At 55.7% G+C, this 13,463-nt stretch overlaps 1 protein-coding gene across 2 annotated transcripts; it reads right to left on the bottom strand.

The window, feature by feature from the left end:
* Positions 1 to 311: 311 nt before the first annotated feature.
* NRBP2 (nuclear receptor binding protein 2) lies at positions 312 to 7,549 on the bottom strand. 2 transcript variants are annotated; one of them, XM_055546811.1, is made up of 18 exons: positions 7,175 to 7,549; positions 6,591 to 6,713; positions 6,421 to 6,522; positions 6,232 to 6,321; positions 6,039 to 6,079; positions 5,842 to 5,936; positions 5,672 to 5,695; positions 5,518 to 5,601; positions 5,391 to 5,446; positions 5,201 to 5,296; positions 4,128 to 4,260; positions 3,910 to 4,012; positions 3,759 to 3,809; positions 3,541 to 3,676; positions 2,585 to 2,638; positions 2,413 to 2,476; positions 2,253 to 2,308; positions 312 to 2,161 (listed from the first exon to the last, which is right to left on the bottom strand). In XM_055546811.1, the coding sequence occupies exons 1-18, from the start codon at positions 7,295 to 7,297 to the stop codon at positions 2,093 to 2,095; spliced, it is 1,500 nt and encodes a 499-aa protein (XP_055402786.1). In that variant the 5' UTR covers positions 7,298 to 7,549; the 3' UTR covers positions 312 to 2,092. The 2 variants fall into 2 exon arrangements, with proteins under 2 accessions (XP_055402786.1, XP_055402785.1); XM_055546810.1 differs by having other exon boundaries at positions 2,413 to 2,638.
* Between the last annotated feature and the right edge of the window lie 5,914 nt (positions 7,550 to 13,463).

The following is a 13,463-nucleotide window of genomic DNA, read 5'->3' as shown; positions in this document are numbered from 1 at the left end:
TAACTGCAGGGAAAACAAAAAGTTGTGCAAAGAAGCAAATATTTTCCTAGGACACCGTTCTCTGCTGAGACCTGTGGGAGTGAAGCTGTAATAGTGCCCATCACATTGAGAAGGCGCTGTGTCAAGGGACTGAGGCCAGTGGACTCCCTTCCCCCCAGAGGACATCAGCAGGTGACACATAATGTAGAAAAACTGATGAAAAGCAGCGAAAGCATGTGTGCGTGTCCTTGTGAAACATGCATTTTAAATGCCTGAAGAAACAGCTAAGAGAGTTGAATTTGCAAAGAATCAGAGTTAGACAGCATATTTATTAGTTATTTATTATCGGCCTAAAAAAATTCCACTTTTAAAATAATAGGTATGTCACTTTGAAGAGATAAAAGTTAAAATGAAAACCTCAACAGACATTAAATGGAGCAGTGCTAGTACTGATCCTTTTGAGTTCAGTTTAATCTCTGGCACAATCTGTTATGCATTGGACACTCCCAACTGTTTCAGACGATGCAGAATCAGACAGCTTGGCATCAGGATTTCCAAGTAGATGTGTAAGTTATTTTAAAGCGTAACTTTAAACTGAAAGGTGTTAAGAACTTGAATAATTTTGTAGAGTACTGGAACATTTAAAATAACTTGAGATTCACCATATTTTTACATGGACTGTATCTGACATGTCTTGGTAAGGGGTGTTGGTTTGGGGTTTTGGTTGGGGTAATGTGGCAGGTGGGATGACAAAGATCTCCATGTCCTAACCCCCAGAACCTGGGAATATTATTTACTTGGTGAAAAGTATTTTGCACATATGATTAAGATTAAGGACCATGAGATGGGAGATTATCCCGGATTATCCAGGTGGACCCAACCTAACCACATGAAGCTTTCCTGGCTGCAGAAAACCAGACACACAGTTCAGGAGAAAGACTCAATGCAATGTTTCTGGCTTTGAAGGTGGAGGAAGAGGTCATTAGCCAAGGGATCTGGCAGCCTCCAGAAGCTGAGGATGGGAGCAAGCATGGGAATGGGAGCCTTGGCCCCATCACTGCAAGGAACTGAATTCCTGCCCAGTGCCCCGCGTGCTCCTGACACCTGAAGGCTAACAACCTGAAGGAGTAGGAAACGGTTTCTCCCCAAGAACCTCCAGAAAGGAGCGACAAAACCTTGTTGTTAGTCTGATGGGATCTGCGCCAGATTTCTGACCTACAGAACTAATATGTGTTGGTTTAAGCCACTGAGTTTGTGGTAAAAACCTACAGCAACAACAGAGAACTAATACAGTGGTAGGCTTTTCTTGTTTGACATTTCAAACACTTAGAAACCTGAATGTGCTAAATTTATACATGCGGTTTTAAATGTTCAAGAGTGATTAACTACATTTGCAAATGGAGGGGGAGCTGATATCCCCAGGACCCAGGGAGGTAGCACGAGTAGGGGGGAGCTGGGGAGGAGCAGGGAGGGCATCTGACATGGACCACTCCGGCCAGGGGACGCGGACAGAGAACAGCTTTTTGTGGGGGCTGCAGGAGCCAGAGAGGGGCCCGGAAGTGGGTCTGCCCTGGATGGGGGGCAGGGGGCAAGAGCCACACGAGCTTCTGGGTCATGGCCATGCCCCTCGCCCAGCATGGTGCCCGTCACTTGCAGCTGCTTTACCATCAGTTTAAGGTGGTGGTTCCTCATGTGGGTCAGTGGCACCAACTTGCAATGGAGCGTTTGCCTGGGTGCACAGCTGTCCAGGGCTGACCCCCACCCCTCAGCCCCCAGCACTATGCGTGGTTCCCCATGCAGCAGCCCCTCCGTGACCACACGGCCAGGAAATTGTGGAAGCTGGCTGCACGGGACATCCTGCTCCTAAGGACACGCAGCAGCTAACCAGTCCCCCAGCACCGGCTCCCTTACCCCTGGTGGGCCCGACCCCGCCACCCTCAGCCCCACCCCAGGGCTGCGGGAGCTATGAGAGGGGAGGTTCTCACTAGCAGGCACACAGGCAGACAGGGACCCTGGTTCCCCACCCAACTGCAGGGGCCAATGCCAAGCTTCCCCAGGGAGCCAAGAGGTTGGCTTCCAGGGGGCTTGGGGCCCTGAGGTGTGCGAATCAAGGTCATGGCTGAGCTCCACGGTACTTGAGGAAGGTGCTGTCCAGGAAGGCGGCCAGCTTCGGCCGATCGTCCTGCAAGACGGGAGGGAGGCATGGGGGACGGAGGGGCGCGGCCCACCCTGCCGCCCTCCCAGACTGGCCGCACCCAGCCCGCACACCTCACCTCGTGGACGAAGCCATAGTGCACCAGCTCGGCGGCCAGGTCTTGGGCACTGTCAGCTGCGGCAAGGAAAGCCAGGGCATGAGACCCGCAGCGCTGCCTGCCCACCCCCGCCCCCGCCCGGGGTTCCCCCCACCACCGCCGCCCCCACCCCTCAGCCTACTTGGGAGCAGGTCATAGGTGAGCTGCCGATGAAGCCGGTCCTCCAGCACCAGGAGCAGAGTGAGCTGAGGAGGCGGAGGCAGGAGGGTGTGGTGGGCTCGGGTCGGCCGGTCCCTCTCCTCCCGCATCAGGCATCTCTGCCGGCGGCAGCCCCCCCCCCACCCCAAGCTCACGTGCCAGCGCGCTTGGTCCTCGCTCCTCTCCAGGTTACACTGCATCTGGATCACCTGCGGGGAAGACACAGGCCAAGGTCACTCAAAGGCTGGACCTCAACCTCTGGCAGCAAGCGCAGATGCTGCCTCAAGGGGCCGGGCAGGGGTAGTAAAGACCAGAGATGGGAAAAATCTCTAAGGGCAAACTAGAAAGCACATCTCACTGCTAGGAGCCTGCCGAAACTTTCAGAGAGGTAGATACTGAAGCTGGAGGATGCTTTAGGATGGTTTCACAGGTGGAGAGAACACCCAGACAAGCTGTGGGAAGGGTAAGAAGAGCAAGGTCCTCTGGGACAGGACAGCAGAAGCCCAGGATGCCAGCAAGACCAGACCTCAGAGTCGGGGGCTGAGGACCTCCAACTGTGCCCCCTGTCCAGAACAAGAATTCTGGCTGCATTGTGGAGGGAAACCAGCAGCAGACGACCGGGCAAGGGGCTGATGCAGCATCTCGGTGGGGAACAGAGGAAGCCCAGATCAGGGCAGTAACCACAGAGACACACCCAAGGCCGAAGCCACGGCCTCTGGAAACTGGTGGGTGTGGACGTGGAGAGGCAGAGAGGCTGAGGCTGCCCAGGAGTCCCCTGGCTAGGGCGGAGCCTTGCAGGAGGGGCCAAGGGAATCTCAGGGCCTGGGGGCCTTGGAGGAGACACCAGGGCACACATGTCAGGGAATCCGCAGGCCAAGGAGGTGGGTCAGAGCCGTGTGTGGGGCAAGGGCCTTCAGGAGCCTTTCCTTGCGGAGCTTCTGGGAGAGGGGTCTCTCAGCTTGCACTACTGCCCCCCAGGTTCCACAGAGTGATCAGGCAGGACTTGGCCTCCAGCAGTCGGGAGGAGAGCTGGCCCGGGAGACTTGAAGCCCCTGGTAAGGGAGCCTGTCTGGGCGGTGGTCAGGTCTGTGCAGCAGGGGTGGAAGCTTACCTTTCTGGTCTCTGAGTCAAAAGGCTCTGGCGTTGGGGTCTTGGCCTTCGGGGCTTCCTCGGGGGGTGGGGCCAGCACACGAGGCAGCCCCAGGGGCCGGGCAGCAGCGAAGTTCATCAGCGGGTAGATCCCATTCCTAGGGACACGGTGCAGGGTGCTGCCAGCTGGGGTCTCAGGCCCGACAGTTGCCCCCTCCCTAGGCTCACTCCAGCCCTCACCTGACGTCCTCCAGGAACTTGTCAAGCTCTAAGCAGGAGACTTCTGAGTACCTGGCGTGGGTGTAAGAAGAACGTGAGGATGGCTGGCCCGGCCAGTGGGGCTGGGCTGGCCGGGAGGAGCAGGGAGGCCTCTGGGCTGCAGGTCACTCACCGCCACTGCAGTGGGGGCCAGGGGGGCCGGGGGATCTCCGCCAGGACTGCGTGTGGGTCCATTGCCTTGGTCTTTTCCTCCACCACATTCTCAGGCATGAGGTCTATGGGCCGCAGGAGCACACAGGCGGCGGGCCCTGAAGCATGGGGTCCTGCCGGGCCTCCTTCTGCAGCCTGACCCCAGGCCCTGGCCCACCCCCAGGCCGACCTGCCCCTCACACTGGTGCTGGATGAAGCAGTGGGCAGCCAGGAGCTTCAGCGAGTGCACCTCGAACAGCACGCGGTGGAAGAGGAGGTTGTGGGCAGAGGGCCGGCGGGCAGGGTCCCGGGCTAGGCAGGAGAGGATGAACTCCTGCGGAGAGGGGGCAGAAGTGGGTGCAGCCTCTCTGCTCTGGCCCCAAGCCACTGGGAGCCTTCATGCAGCTTCCGGTACAGGGAGAGGCATCCCGTTAGCCGCCAGGCCAGGACCTGGGTCTTCAAACAGGACAGTGGAGTCTTCCCGGGGCCCAGAGCTGCCTGTGTTTTCCTTCCAGTAGGCACCCCCGCCCCAGTTTCTGAGGGGGGCTGGCACTGTCATCCCCAAGTGACAGATGAAGACTGCATGCTGAGGACAGACCAGGGCTGGGCAGAGCGCTGGCAGATCAGCCTGGGCCCCTGAAGTCGGAGCGCCCCAGCCTGAGCCCACCTGCCTGCCCTGCTTCTGGTGCTGCAAGTCAGGACTGGCTCTGCAGATGGCCTTGAGGGGTGCCTCCCTTGCCCCACATCCAGGCCCTCACTGCCTCTGGGTCCATCCTGGCTCCATGTCTGTCTCAGTCCCACCCAGGCCCCACCACTCCCAGAGGCCATGGGTTAAGCCAGGTAGTCGCTGAAGTCTGGCCACAGAGGTTGTGGCTGCAGCTTCCGAGCATATGCCCTCTGCACCCCCCCACCTTGCCCCCTGGGATCCTCTCAGCCAGTCTCCTGAAAGCTTACAGGCAGGGCCGTGGAGTTGGGCAGACCTAGACATACACTGGCTCCACCATTCACGCTAAAGGCTCTCTGAACCTGTTTCTTTATAAAACTGGCATAAACACTGCACCCACACTTAAAGCATACCTCTGTGCTCAGGATGTGCCCTCATGCCATCAGGTCTGCCCCGCAACACACCTGCCTGGTAAGGCCCGCCTTGCAGGGGAAGGGCTGGTGCAGCAGCCTGGCTCTGACCTGCGCCATCTGCAGGCCTGCCTGAGGCCCCTCACTGCCCAGCCTGGAACACTGACAGCCAACTCACAGGGGCAGGGCGAGCTGCTTACCCGCATGTTGGGGTCACTCAGCGAGTGCCTGGCACGAGTGATGGCCTCCTCTGTGACCCGGGTGTCCCCATTGGCCTGGATCTCCAGCACAGCCATCTAGGAGGCAGGGCAAGGTCAGGCAGGGGGAAGGGACGGGTGGGGTTAGGGGAGCTAGCTGGGAGGAGGGCCCCAGGCTACACTGGGTTAGTACCTCTAGTGCGCACATCCCAAAGGAGAAGATGTCCACGGCAGTGCCATCAGCAACCTCTGAAAGGGGAGAGCAGGTCAGGATGGGTAAGGCGGATGCAGGGGGCAGGGTGGGGGCCTCCTGGATTCACCTCCATACTCTGGTGGGAAGAAGTGCAGGTTCCGAGGTTCCTCCCGCTCAACACGGATGGGACTTCGAAGATCGTCGGGGAGTGCTACGGGAAAGCAGGGGGTGAGCAGTCCGGGCCTCTCCATGGCCCCCCATCCCCCAGAGTCCCCACGCACCGTTGGAGAAGATCCGGTGCCACACTGAGCCGGTCCCCACGGGGAGAAAGAGCAGGTGTCAACGTGACAGGGCGCGCAGCGTCATCAGCCCTGTGTTCCCAACAGGTCCCGCCCGGCCCAGCCTCCCCACCACCCTCTCCTCCTCGCCGCCCCCTCCTCCCCGCCAGCACCGGAGCCAATCTTGATGAGGCCGTTGTGCTGGATGAAGATGGTGTCGCTGGTCAGGTTCCCATGGATGATTGGGGGGCTGCAGGCGTGCAGGAAGCTGGGAGAAGGGGAGAGCCGGTGGAGCTGGGTCAGGGGTGCCAGGAGGCGGGGTGGATGGGGGAGATCGCAGGCAGGCGTTCAGGCAAGCCCAGGCCCTCACCTGAGCGCAGACAGGATCTGTGTGCACCAGCGCTTCCAGGCCTGGCGGTGGATGGAATCCATGAGGTGGGCTCCGAAAGGCAGCTGGGCCTGGGCCGCCTGGCCCAGCCCTGCCCCGTGCCCCTCACCGTCTCTGTCCCCAACAGCATCTGGACCCCAGCCTGGCCCTGACCCACACCAGCCCACTTGCATACCCTGGCATTCATGGCCTTGTGGTTCTTCTTGGTCTTTTTGAGGAATTGCTTGAGGCTGCCTGACGACACATACTCTGTGATGAAGATGACCTGCGAGGCGGCAAACTCACGGGCTCCACCAACAGTGGGTGCCCACAGCCACCCCACCCACTAGTGCCCCACCACCCCATGGCGTGCCCAAGGGCTCACCCGCGCTCGAGACTCTGAGGCGTCCAGCCAGTACTTATGCAGCTTGACAATATTGGGGTGGTCTACCAGCGCCAGCTGCTCAAACATGGTCTGGATCTTCTCCTGGGAAGGGGGGGTGCAGTCACCAGGATGAAGGGGGGGGGTGGGCAGGGGGGGGCAGCGGGCCTTACCTCGTGGACCAAGAAGGCCTTCCTGTCAGCAAAGTGCAGCTCGTTCCACACCACCTCCACCCCCTCCTCAGTGTCCATGGCCAGGAATGTGCTCTGGACCCCCGGCATGTTTCCCTGATTCACCTGGGGGTGGGGGGGGGGGGGCGTGAGTGAAGTGGTCGGGGGAGGCTCAGTCCCCAGTCACATCCTATCCACCAGCGGGAGGGTGTGAGGCAGGCACTGGTGTTCCAGGGAGAAGCTGGGGACCCAGGAGCAGAGGCGGGGTATCCTGGGGCTGGGCTGTGGGGATTTGGGGCATGCTTCGGGTTTTTTTGAGGATGGTTCCCAGGAGGCTAACAGGTGATCTCAGAGGCATGGTGAGGTGGTCTTGAGAGACTGGCCCTTAAGGAAGAAGGGGTTTCTCACCAGGGCGTGGGGGCCAGGCTAAAGGAGTACGAGCGCGCATCGAGAAGGAGGCCGCCTGCGCGAGGGTTCGGGCAGGTTCCCGGCCTCCTGGCTCCCCCAGAGTGCGCACGGCCCCGCGTGGCCCCAGGGCCCCCTCCACCCGAGGTGGGCGGCGACCCGCTCCGCCCCGCTGTGCCCACCTGCTCCCGCCGCTTCTGCCAGCGGCCGCACGGGCTCTCTTCCAGAATGTCGCTCTCGTCCTCACTCTCGTCCTCCCGTTCCCGCTCCCGGCTCCGCCTCGGCACCAGCTCCGGGGCCGCCATGGCTCGGCCGGTCCAGGCCACCGCCCTGCGCGCGATCCGCCGCCCAGCGCCGCCGCCGCTCTCCGCCCGTCCTGGCCCCGCGCCCAGACGCCCAGCTGGAAGCGGAGCTGCCGCCACCACCCCCTCGAGCCCCCACCCTGGTTCTGGGAATTGGGAGGCGCGGGCACGCGGCCGGCCCGGGGGTGGAGCCCGCCTGCCCCGCCGGAGCCGCCTCCCCGGGCCGGAGCCGAAGCGGAGGCTCCACGCACAAGGCAGAGGGCCCTCGCCGCACCCCGCGGAAGCCCCACCTGTCCCAGCCCTGTGCCCCACCGCATGGAGCCCCGCCCCGCCCCGCCACACCCACGAAGGCCCCGCCCACTGCACCTAAGGCCCCGCCCGCCAGCCCACAGCCCCGCCCCTCCAGAGGCCCCGCCCGCCTGTGTCCCAGCCAGGCTTCTGCTGGGACGCGCCGCTCTCGGCTGCCCAGGGACCAGCCTTAGCCCGGCGACCCGGGCGCGGGGGTTTCCGTGGCGGCCTGAGGCCAGGTCCGTCGGGGCCTCCCCGAACGCGCGCTGGCCTGCGCTCACTGGCCCTGCCCAGCTCTGGAAGCCGCTCGTACTTCCTGCACCGCTTCCGCGCCACACTCCGTCAAGCACATCGGGAAATCTGGCATGGTCCACAGGCTCTCCCGCCTTGGGGTGAAGCCAGCGTGGAGCAGGTCGAGGGGCAGCCCGCGTAGCCCAGGGTTGCACCACGAGCCTCTGAGGTCAGGCCACAGAGAAGCGTCCGTCCCTCCTCCCTTAAGGAACACGTCTCTCTTAAGGAGACAGAAGAATACCCAAGAGGTAGACTGTAATTCAGTTCAGTTCAGTTCAATTCAGTCGCTCAGTCATATCCGACTCTTTGCGACCCCATGACTTGCAGCAGACCAGGCCTCCCTGTCCATCACCAACTCCCGGAGTTCACTCAAACTCACGTCTGTAATTAGTGACCCCCAATACTTTCCTGGGCTTCCCTGGTGGCTCAGAGGGTAAAGCGTCTGCCTGCAATGCGGGAGACCCGGTTCGATCCCTGGGTTGGGAAGATCACCGGGAGAAGGAAATGGCAACCCACTCTGGTACTCTGGAAAATCCCATGGAGAAGCCTGGTAGGCTACAGTCCACAGGGTCACAAAAAATCAGACATGACCCAGCGAATTCACTTCACTTTCACTACTTTCCTACTATCTCCTTCCTCTCACCTGCTGGGTTTCCACTCACCCTTCCTTTCTCTTTCTGGGGAGAAAGGCTGTGGACACAGGTACCTACTTTCTCTCAACCCTGAGCTCCAGTGTCTCCAGCTTGGTCCAAAGGCCTTCAGCCCTGCTGGTTTCAGAGTCGCCTACAACACCTCGCTCCCCCACCTTCTGCACAGACTTAACTCCACTGCTGTCATCCTGATGGGACCAGCGAAGCTCCCACGTTCCACACTCCACTCACCCAAGGTGATCCTGAGAAAATACCACTCACTGCTCAGAACTCTCTATGAAAATGGAGGGACCAGGAAGACTTGGCCCAATGCCACCTGTGCCAACCAGACACTCTGTGATCAATGTCTGAAGCTCCAGGATCATCCAAGACTTAGACCTAAATCCATGGGAAGCAGAGACCATGCTGGATACAGCTGTATGTCACCTTAGGTTATCAATGCTTATTGTCCTTGTTTAATATCTTATATTTATAATAAGGAGACAGAATTTTGTGGAAGAACTTTCAAAAAGTTGAAATCAAAGAAGAGAGCTTTGTTGACATACAAACAATTCCTTGTAAACTGTAAAAGCCATGGAGTGGAGTGGAGTACGTGCATGTTCAGTCGTGTTCGACTCAGTGGCCCTAAAGACTGTCGCCTATGAGGCTTCTCTGTCCATGGAATTCTCCAGGTAAGAATACTGCAGGGGGTTGCCAGTTGCTCCTACAGGGAATCTTCCAACCCCAGAGCCTGAACCTGCAGCTTCTGCATTGGCAGGCAGATTCTTTACCACTGAGCAACCTGGGAAGCTGTCGTAAAGGCCATCAGTTCAGTTCAGTTCAGTAGCTCAGTCATGTCCAACTCTGTGACCCCATGGACCACAGCATGCCAAGCCTCCCTATCCATCACCAACTACTGGAGTCTACTCAAACTCATGTCCATTGAGTCGGTAATGCCGTCCAACCATCTCATCCTCTGTTGTCCCCTTCTCCCACCTTCGATTTTTCCCAGCATCAGGGTCTTTTCAACTGAGTCAGCTCTTTGCATCAGGTGGCCAAAGTATTGGAGCTTCAGCTAGTTTGATCTCCTTGCAGTCCAAGGGACTCTCAAGAGTCTTCTCCAACACCACAGTTCAAAAGCATCAATTCTTCGGCGCTCAGCTTTCTTTATAGTCCAAATCTCACATCCATACATGACCACTGGAAAAAGCATAGTCTTGACAAGACGGACCTATGTCGACAAACTGATGTTTCTGCTTTTTAATATGCTGTCTAGGTTGGTCATAACTTTTCTTCCAAGGAGTAAGCATCTTTTAATTTCATGGCTGCAGTCACCATCTGCAGTGATTTTGGGGCCCTAAAAAATAGTCAGCCACCATTTCCACATCTATTTGCCATGAAATGATGGGACGGGCTACCATGTTCTTAGTTTTTTGAATGTTGAGCTTTTTTTTTTTTTTTGGATTTTTTTTTTTTTTACCGACTGGGCCTTGGGGGGCGTCGGGCGAGGGGGAGGGGTCGCGGGACCCGGGCCCTCGCCCCGCGGGAGGCCGGCAGGACTGGGGCTCTTCCTGTTTCCTCTCTTCCCGCCCGCCGCCTCACTTCCCTCTTGTGCTCCGTTCCCGCTTCCCACCACCCCCTCCTTTCCTGGCTTTGGCGGTTGTCGGGCCGGGGGCCTTCCCCTTCCGGAAGGGTCCAGAGAAACCTCTAACTCGACTGCTCGCGTTTGATCCGATAATAGAAAGGAGGCGAGAGGAAAAAAAATAAAAATAAAAATAACCCGGTGGCCAGCGGCCCTGGCGGAAGGCCCTGCTCCTCGCAGGGTCTGCACTCGGGGTTCGGGCTTGGCCCCCCGCCCCCACCCCGGCGCCTGGCGGGCTCATTCCGCTGCTTCTCTTCCCGGCCTACGTCTCCTCACCGTTTCCAAGTTGGCCCACGTCGTGCGCCAGTGTTAACCCACTTCCACGTCCCAGCTTGCATGAACACGAGTTAAAAACAAACAAACCCAGTTTTGAGCATCGAGCCCCGCTGTTTGGAACCCCTATCCCCTCCACCCGGCCCAATTCCCTCCAGTCTTCCAATCCCCGGAAAAGAGGCATTTTCCCGGGCGACCCCATCGAAAGGCCTGAATGTTGAGCTTTAAGCCAACTTTTTCACTCTCCTCTTTCACTTTCATCAAGAGGCTTTTTAGTTCTTCTTCACTTTCTGCCATAAGGGTGGTGTCACCTTCATATCTGAGGTTATTAATATTTCTCCCGGCAATCTTAATTCCAGCTTGTCCCTCATCCAACCCAGCGTTTCACATGTTGTACTCTGCACATAAGTTAAATATGCATGGTGACAATATATACAGTCTTGACATACTCCTTTTCCTATTTGGAACCAGTCTGTTGTTCCATGTCCAGTTGTAACTGTTGCTTCCAGACCTACATACAGGTTTCTCAAGAGGCAGGTCAGGTGGTCTGGTATTCCCATCTCTTTCAGAATTTTCCACAGTTTATTGTGATCCACACAGTCAGAGGCTTTGTCATGGTCATTAAGCAAAAATAGATGTTTTTCTGGAACTCTTTTGCCTTTCCCATGATACAGTGGATGTTGGCAATTTGATCTCTGGTTCCTCTGCCTTTTATAAAACCAGCTTGAACATCTGGAAGTTCACGGTTCACGTATTGCTGAAGACTGGCTTGGAGAATTTTGAGGATTACTTTACTAACATGTGAGATGAGTGCAATTGTGCGGTAGTTTGAGCATTCTTTGGCATTGCCTTTCTTTGGGATTGGAATGAAAACTGACCTTTTCCAGTCCTGTGGCCACTGCTGAGTTTTCCAAATTTCCTGGCATATTGAGTGCAGCACTTTAACAGTATCATCTTTGCATATTTGAAATAGCTCAACTGGAATTCTGTCACCTCCACTAGCTTTGTTTGCAGTGATGCTTCCTAAGGTCCACTTAACTTCACATTCCAGACGTCAGGATCTAGGTGAGGGATCACACCATCATGATTATCTGGGTCATGAAGATCTTTTTTGTACAGTTCTGTGTTCAAATTGTCAACATCCGCTGGATCATGGAAAAAGCAAGAGTTCCAGAAAAATATCTATTTCTGCTTTATTGACTATGCCAAAGCCTTTGACTGTGTGGATCACAATAAACTGTGGAAAATTATGAAAGAGATGGGAATACCAGACCACCTGAGGCCTGCCTCTTGAGAAATCTGTATGCAGGTCACCAAGCAACAGTTAGAACTGGACATGGAACAACAGACTGGTTCCAAATAGGAAAAGGAGTACATCAAGACTGTATATTGTCACCCTGCTTATTTAACTTCTATGCAGAGTACATCATGAGAAACGCTGGACTGGAAGAAACACAAGCTGGAATCAAGATTGCCGGGAGAAATAACAATAACCTCAGATATGAAGATGACACCACCCTTATGGCAGAAACTGAAGAAGAACTAAAAAGCCTCTTGATGAAAGTGAAAGTGGAGAGTGAAAAAGTTGGCTTAAAGCTCAACATTCAGAAAACTAAGAGCATGGCATCCGGTCCCATCACTTCATGGGAAACAGATGGGGAAACAGTGTCAGACTTTATTTTTTGGGGCTCCAAAATCACTACAGATGGTGACTGCAGCCATGAAATTAAAAGACGCTTACTCCTTGGAAGGAAAGTTATGACCAACCGAGATAGCATATTCAAAAGCAGAGACATTACTTTGCCAACAAAGGTTCATCTAGTCAAGGCTATGGTTTTTCCTGTGGTCATGTATGGATGTGAGAGTTGGACTGTGAAGAAGGCTGAGCGCCAAAGAATTGATGCTTTTGAACTGTGGTGTTGGAGAAGACTCTTGAGAGTCCCTTGGACTGCAAGGAGATCCAACCAGTCCATTCTGAAGGAGCTCAGCCCTGGGATTTCCTTGGAAGGAATGATGCTAAAGCTGAAACTTCAGTACTTTGGCCACCTCATGCGAAGAGTTGACTCATTGGAAAAGACTCTGATGCTGGGAGGGATTGGGGGCAAGAGGAGAAGGGGACGACAGAGGATGAGATGGCTGGATGGCATCACTGACTCAATGGAACTCTGGGAGTTGGTGATGGACAGGGAGGCCTGGCGTGCTGGGATTCATGGGGTTGCAAAGAGTCAGACACGACTGAGCAACTGAACCTAACTGAACTGTGTATTCTTACCACTTCTTAATATCTTCTGCTTCTGTTAGGTCCATACCCTTTCTGTCCTTTATTGAGCCCATCATTGCAAGAAATGTTCCCTTGGTAGCTCTAATTTTCTTGAAATCTCTAGTCTTTCCCATTCTATTGTTTTCCCCTATTTCTTTGCACTGATCACTGAGTAAGGAAGTGATCATGGATCACTGTAAAGGCCACACCACCAAACAAATCTGATGAGGAGAACGTACAGGGGGTCAGGCTAACAGGGACAGTGGCATCAAGTGACAGAATGAGCCCAGCCTCTGCAAAACACAGCACTACCATGGAAAACGAGGGCAGGAGGACAGCAAACTGAGAGCCACGAGCATTCACTAAAGCAAGAAATTGACAGAAAATGGTTTAGTCAAACCAGAAAAAAAAAAATCAACATGAAGAAGCCATTTAGATGCAATTGTATTTTAACGAATCATGCATAGCCTCTACTGTGGTAAAAAGTGAAAGTGAAGTCGCTCAGTCGTGTCAGCTCTTTGCAACCTCGTGGACTATAGACTACCAGGCTTCTCCAACCATGAGATTTTCCAGGTAAGAGTATCAGAGTGGGTTGCCATTTCCTTCTTTACGGGATCTTCCCCATCTGGGGATTGACCTGGGTCTCCCATATTACAGGTAGACGCTTTTACCATATTAGCCACCAGGGAATCCCCCTCTACTATGATAAATGCAGGTACAAAGGAGAGAACCCTTGATTCGAAATAAGCTAGATTCTATACAGATTTCATAGGAGAAATTTCAAAG

This window comes from Bubalus kerabau, chromosome 14 (assembly GCF_029407905.1).
Source record: "Bubalus kerabau isolate K-KA32 ecotype Philippines breed swamp buffalo chromosome 14, PCC_UOA_SB_1v2, whole genome shotgun sequence".
NCBI classification, from domain to species: Eukaryota; Metazoa; Chordata; class Mammalia; order Artiodactyla; family Bovidae; genus Bubalus; species Bubalus kerabau.
The sequence above is the reverse complement of the archived record's forward strand: the minus strand, read 5'-3'. Positions and strand labels throughout refer to the sequence as shown.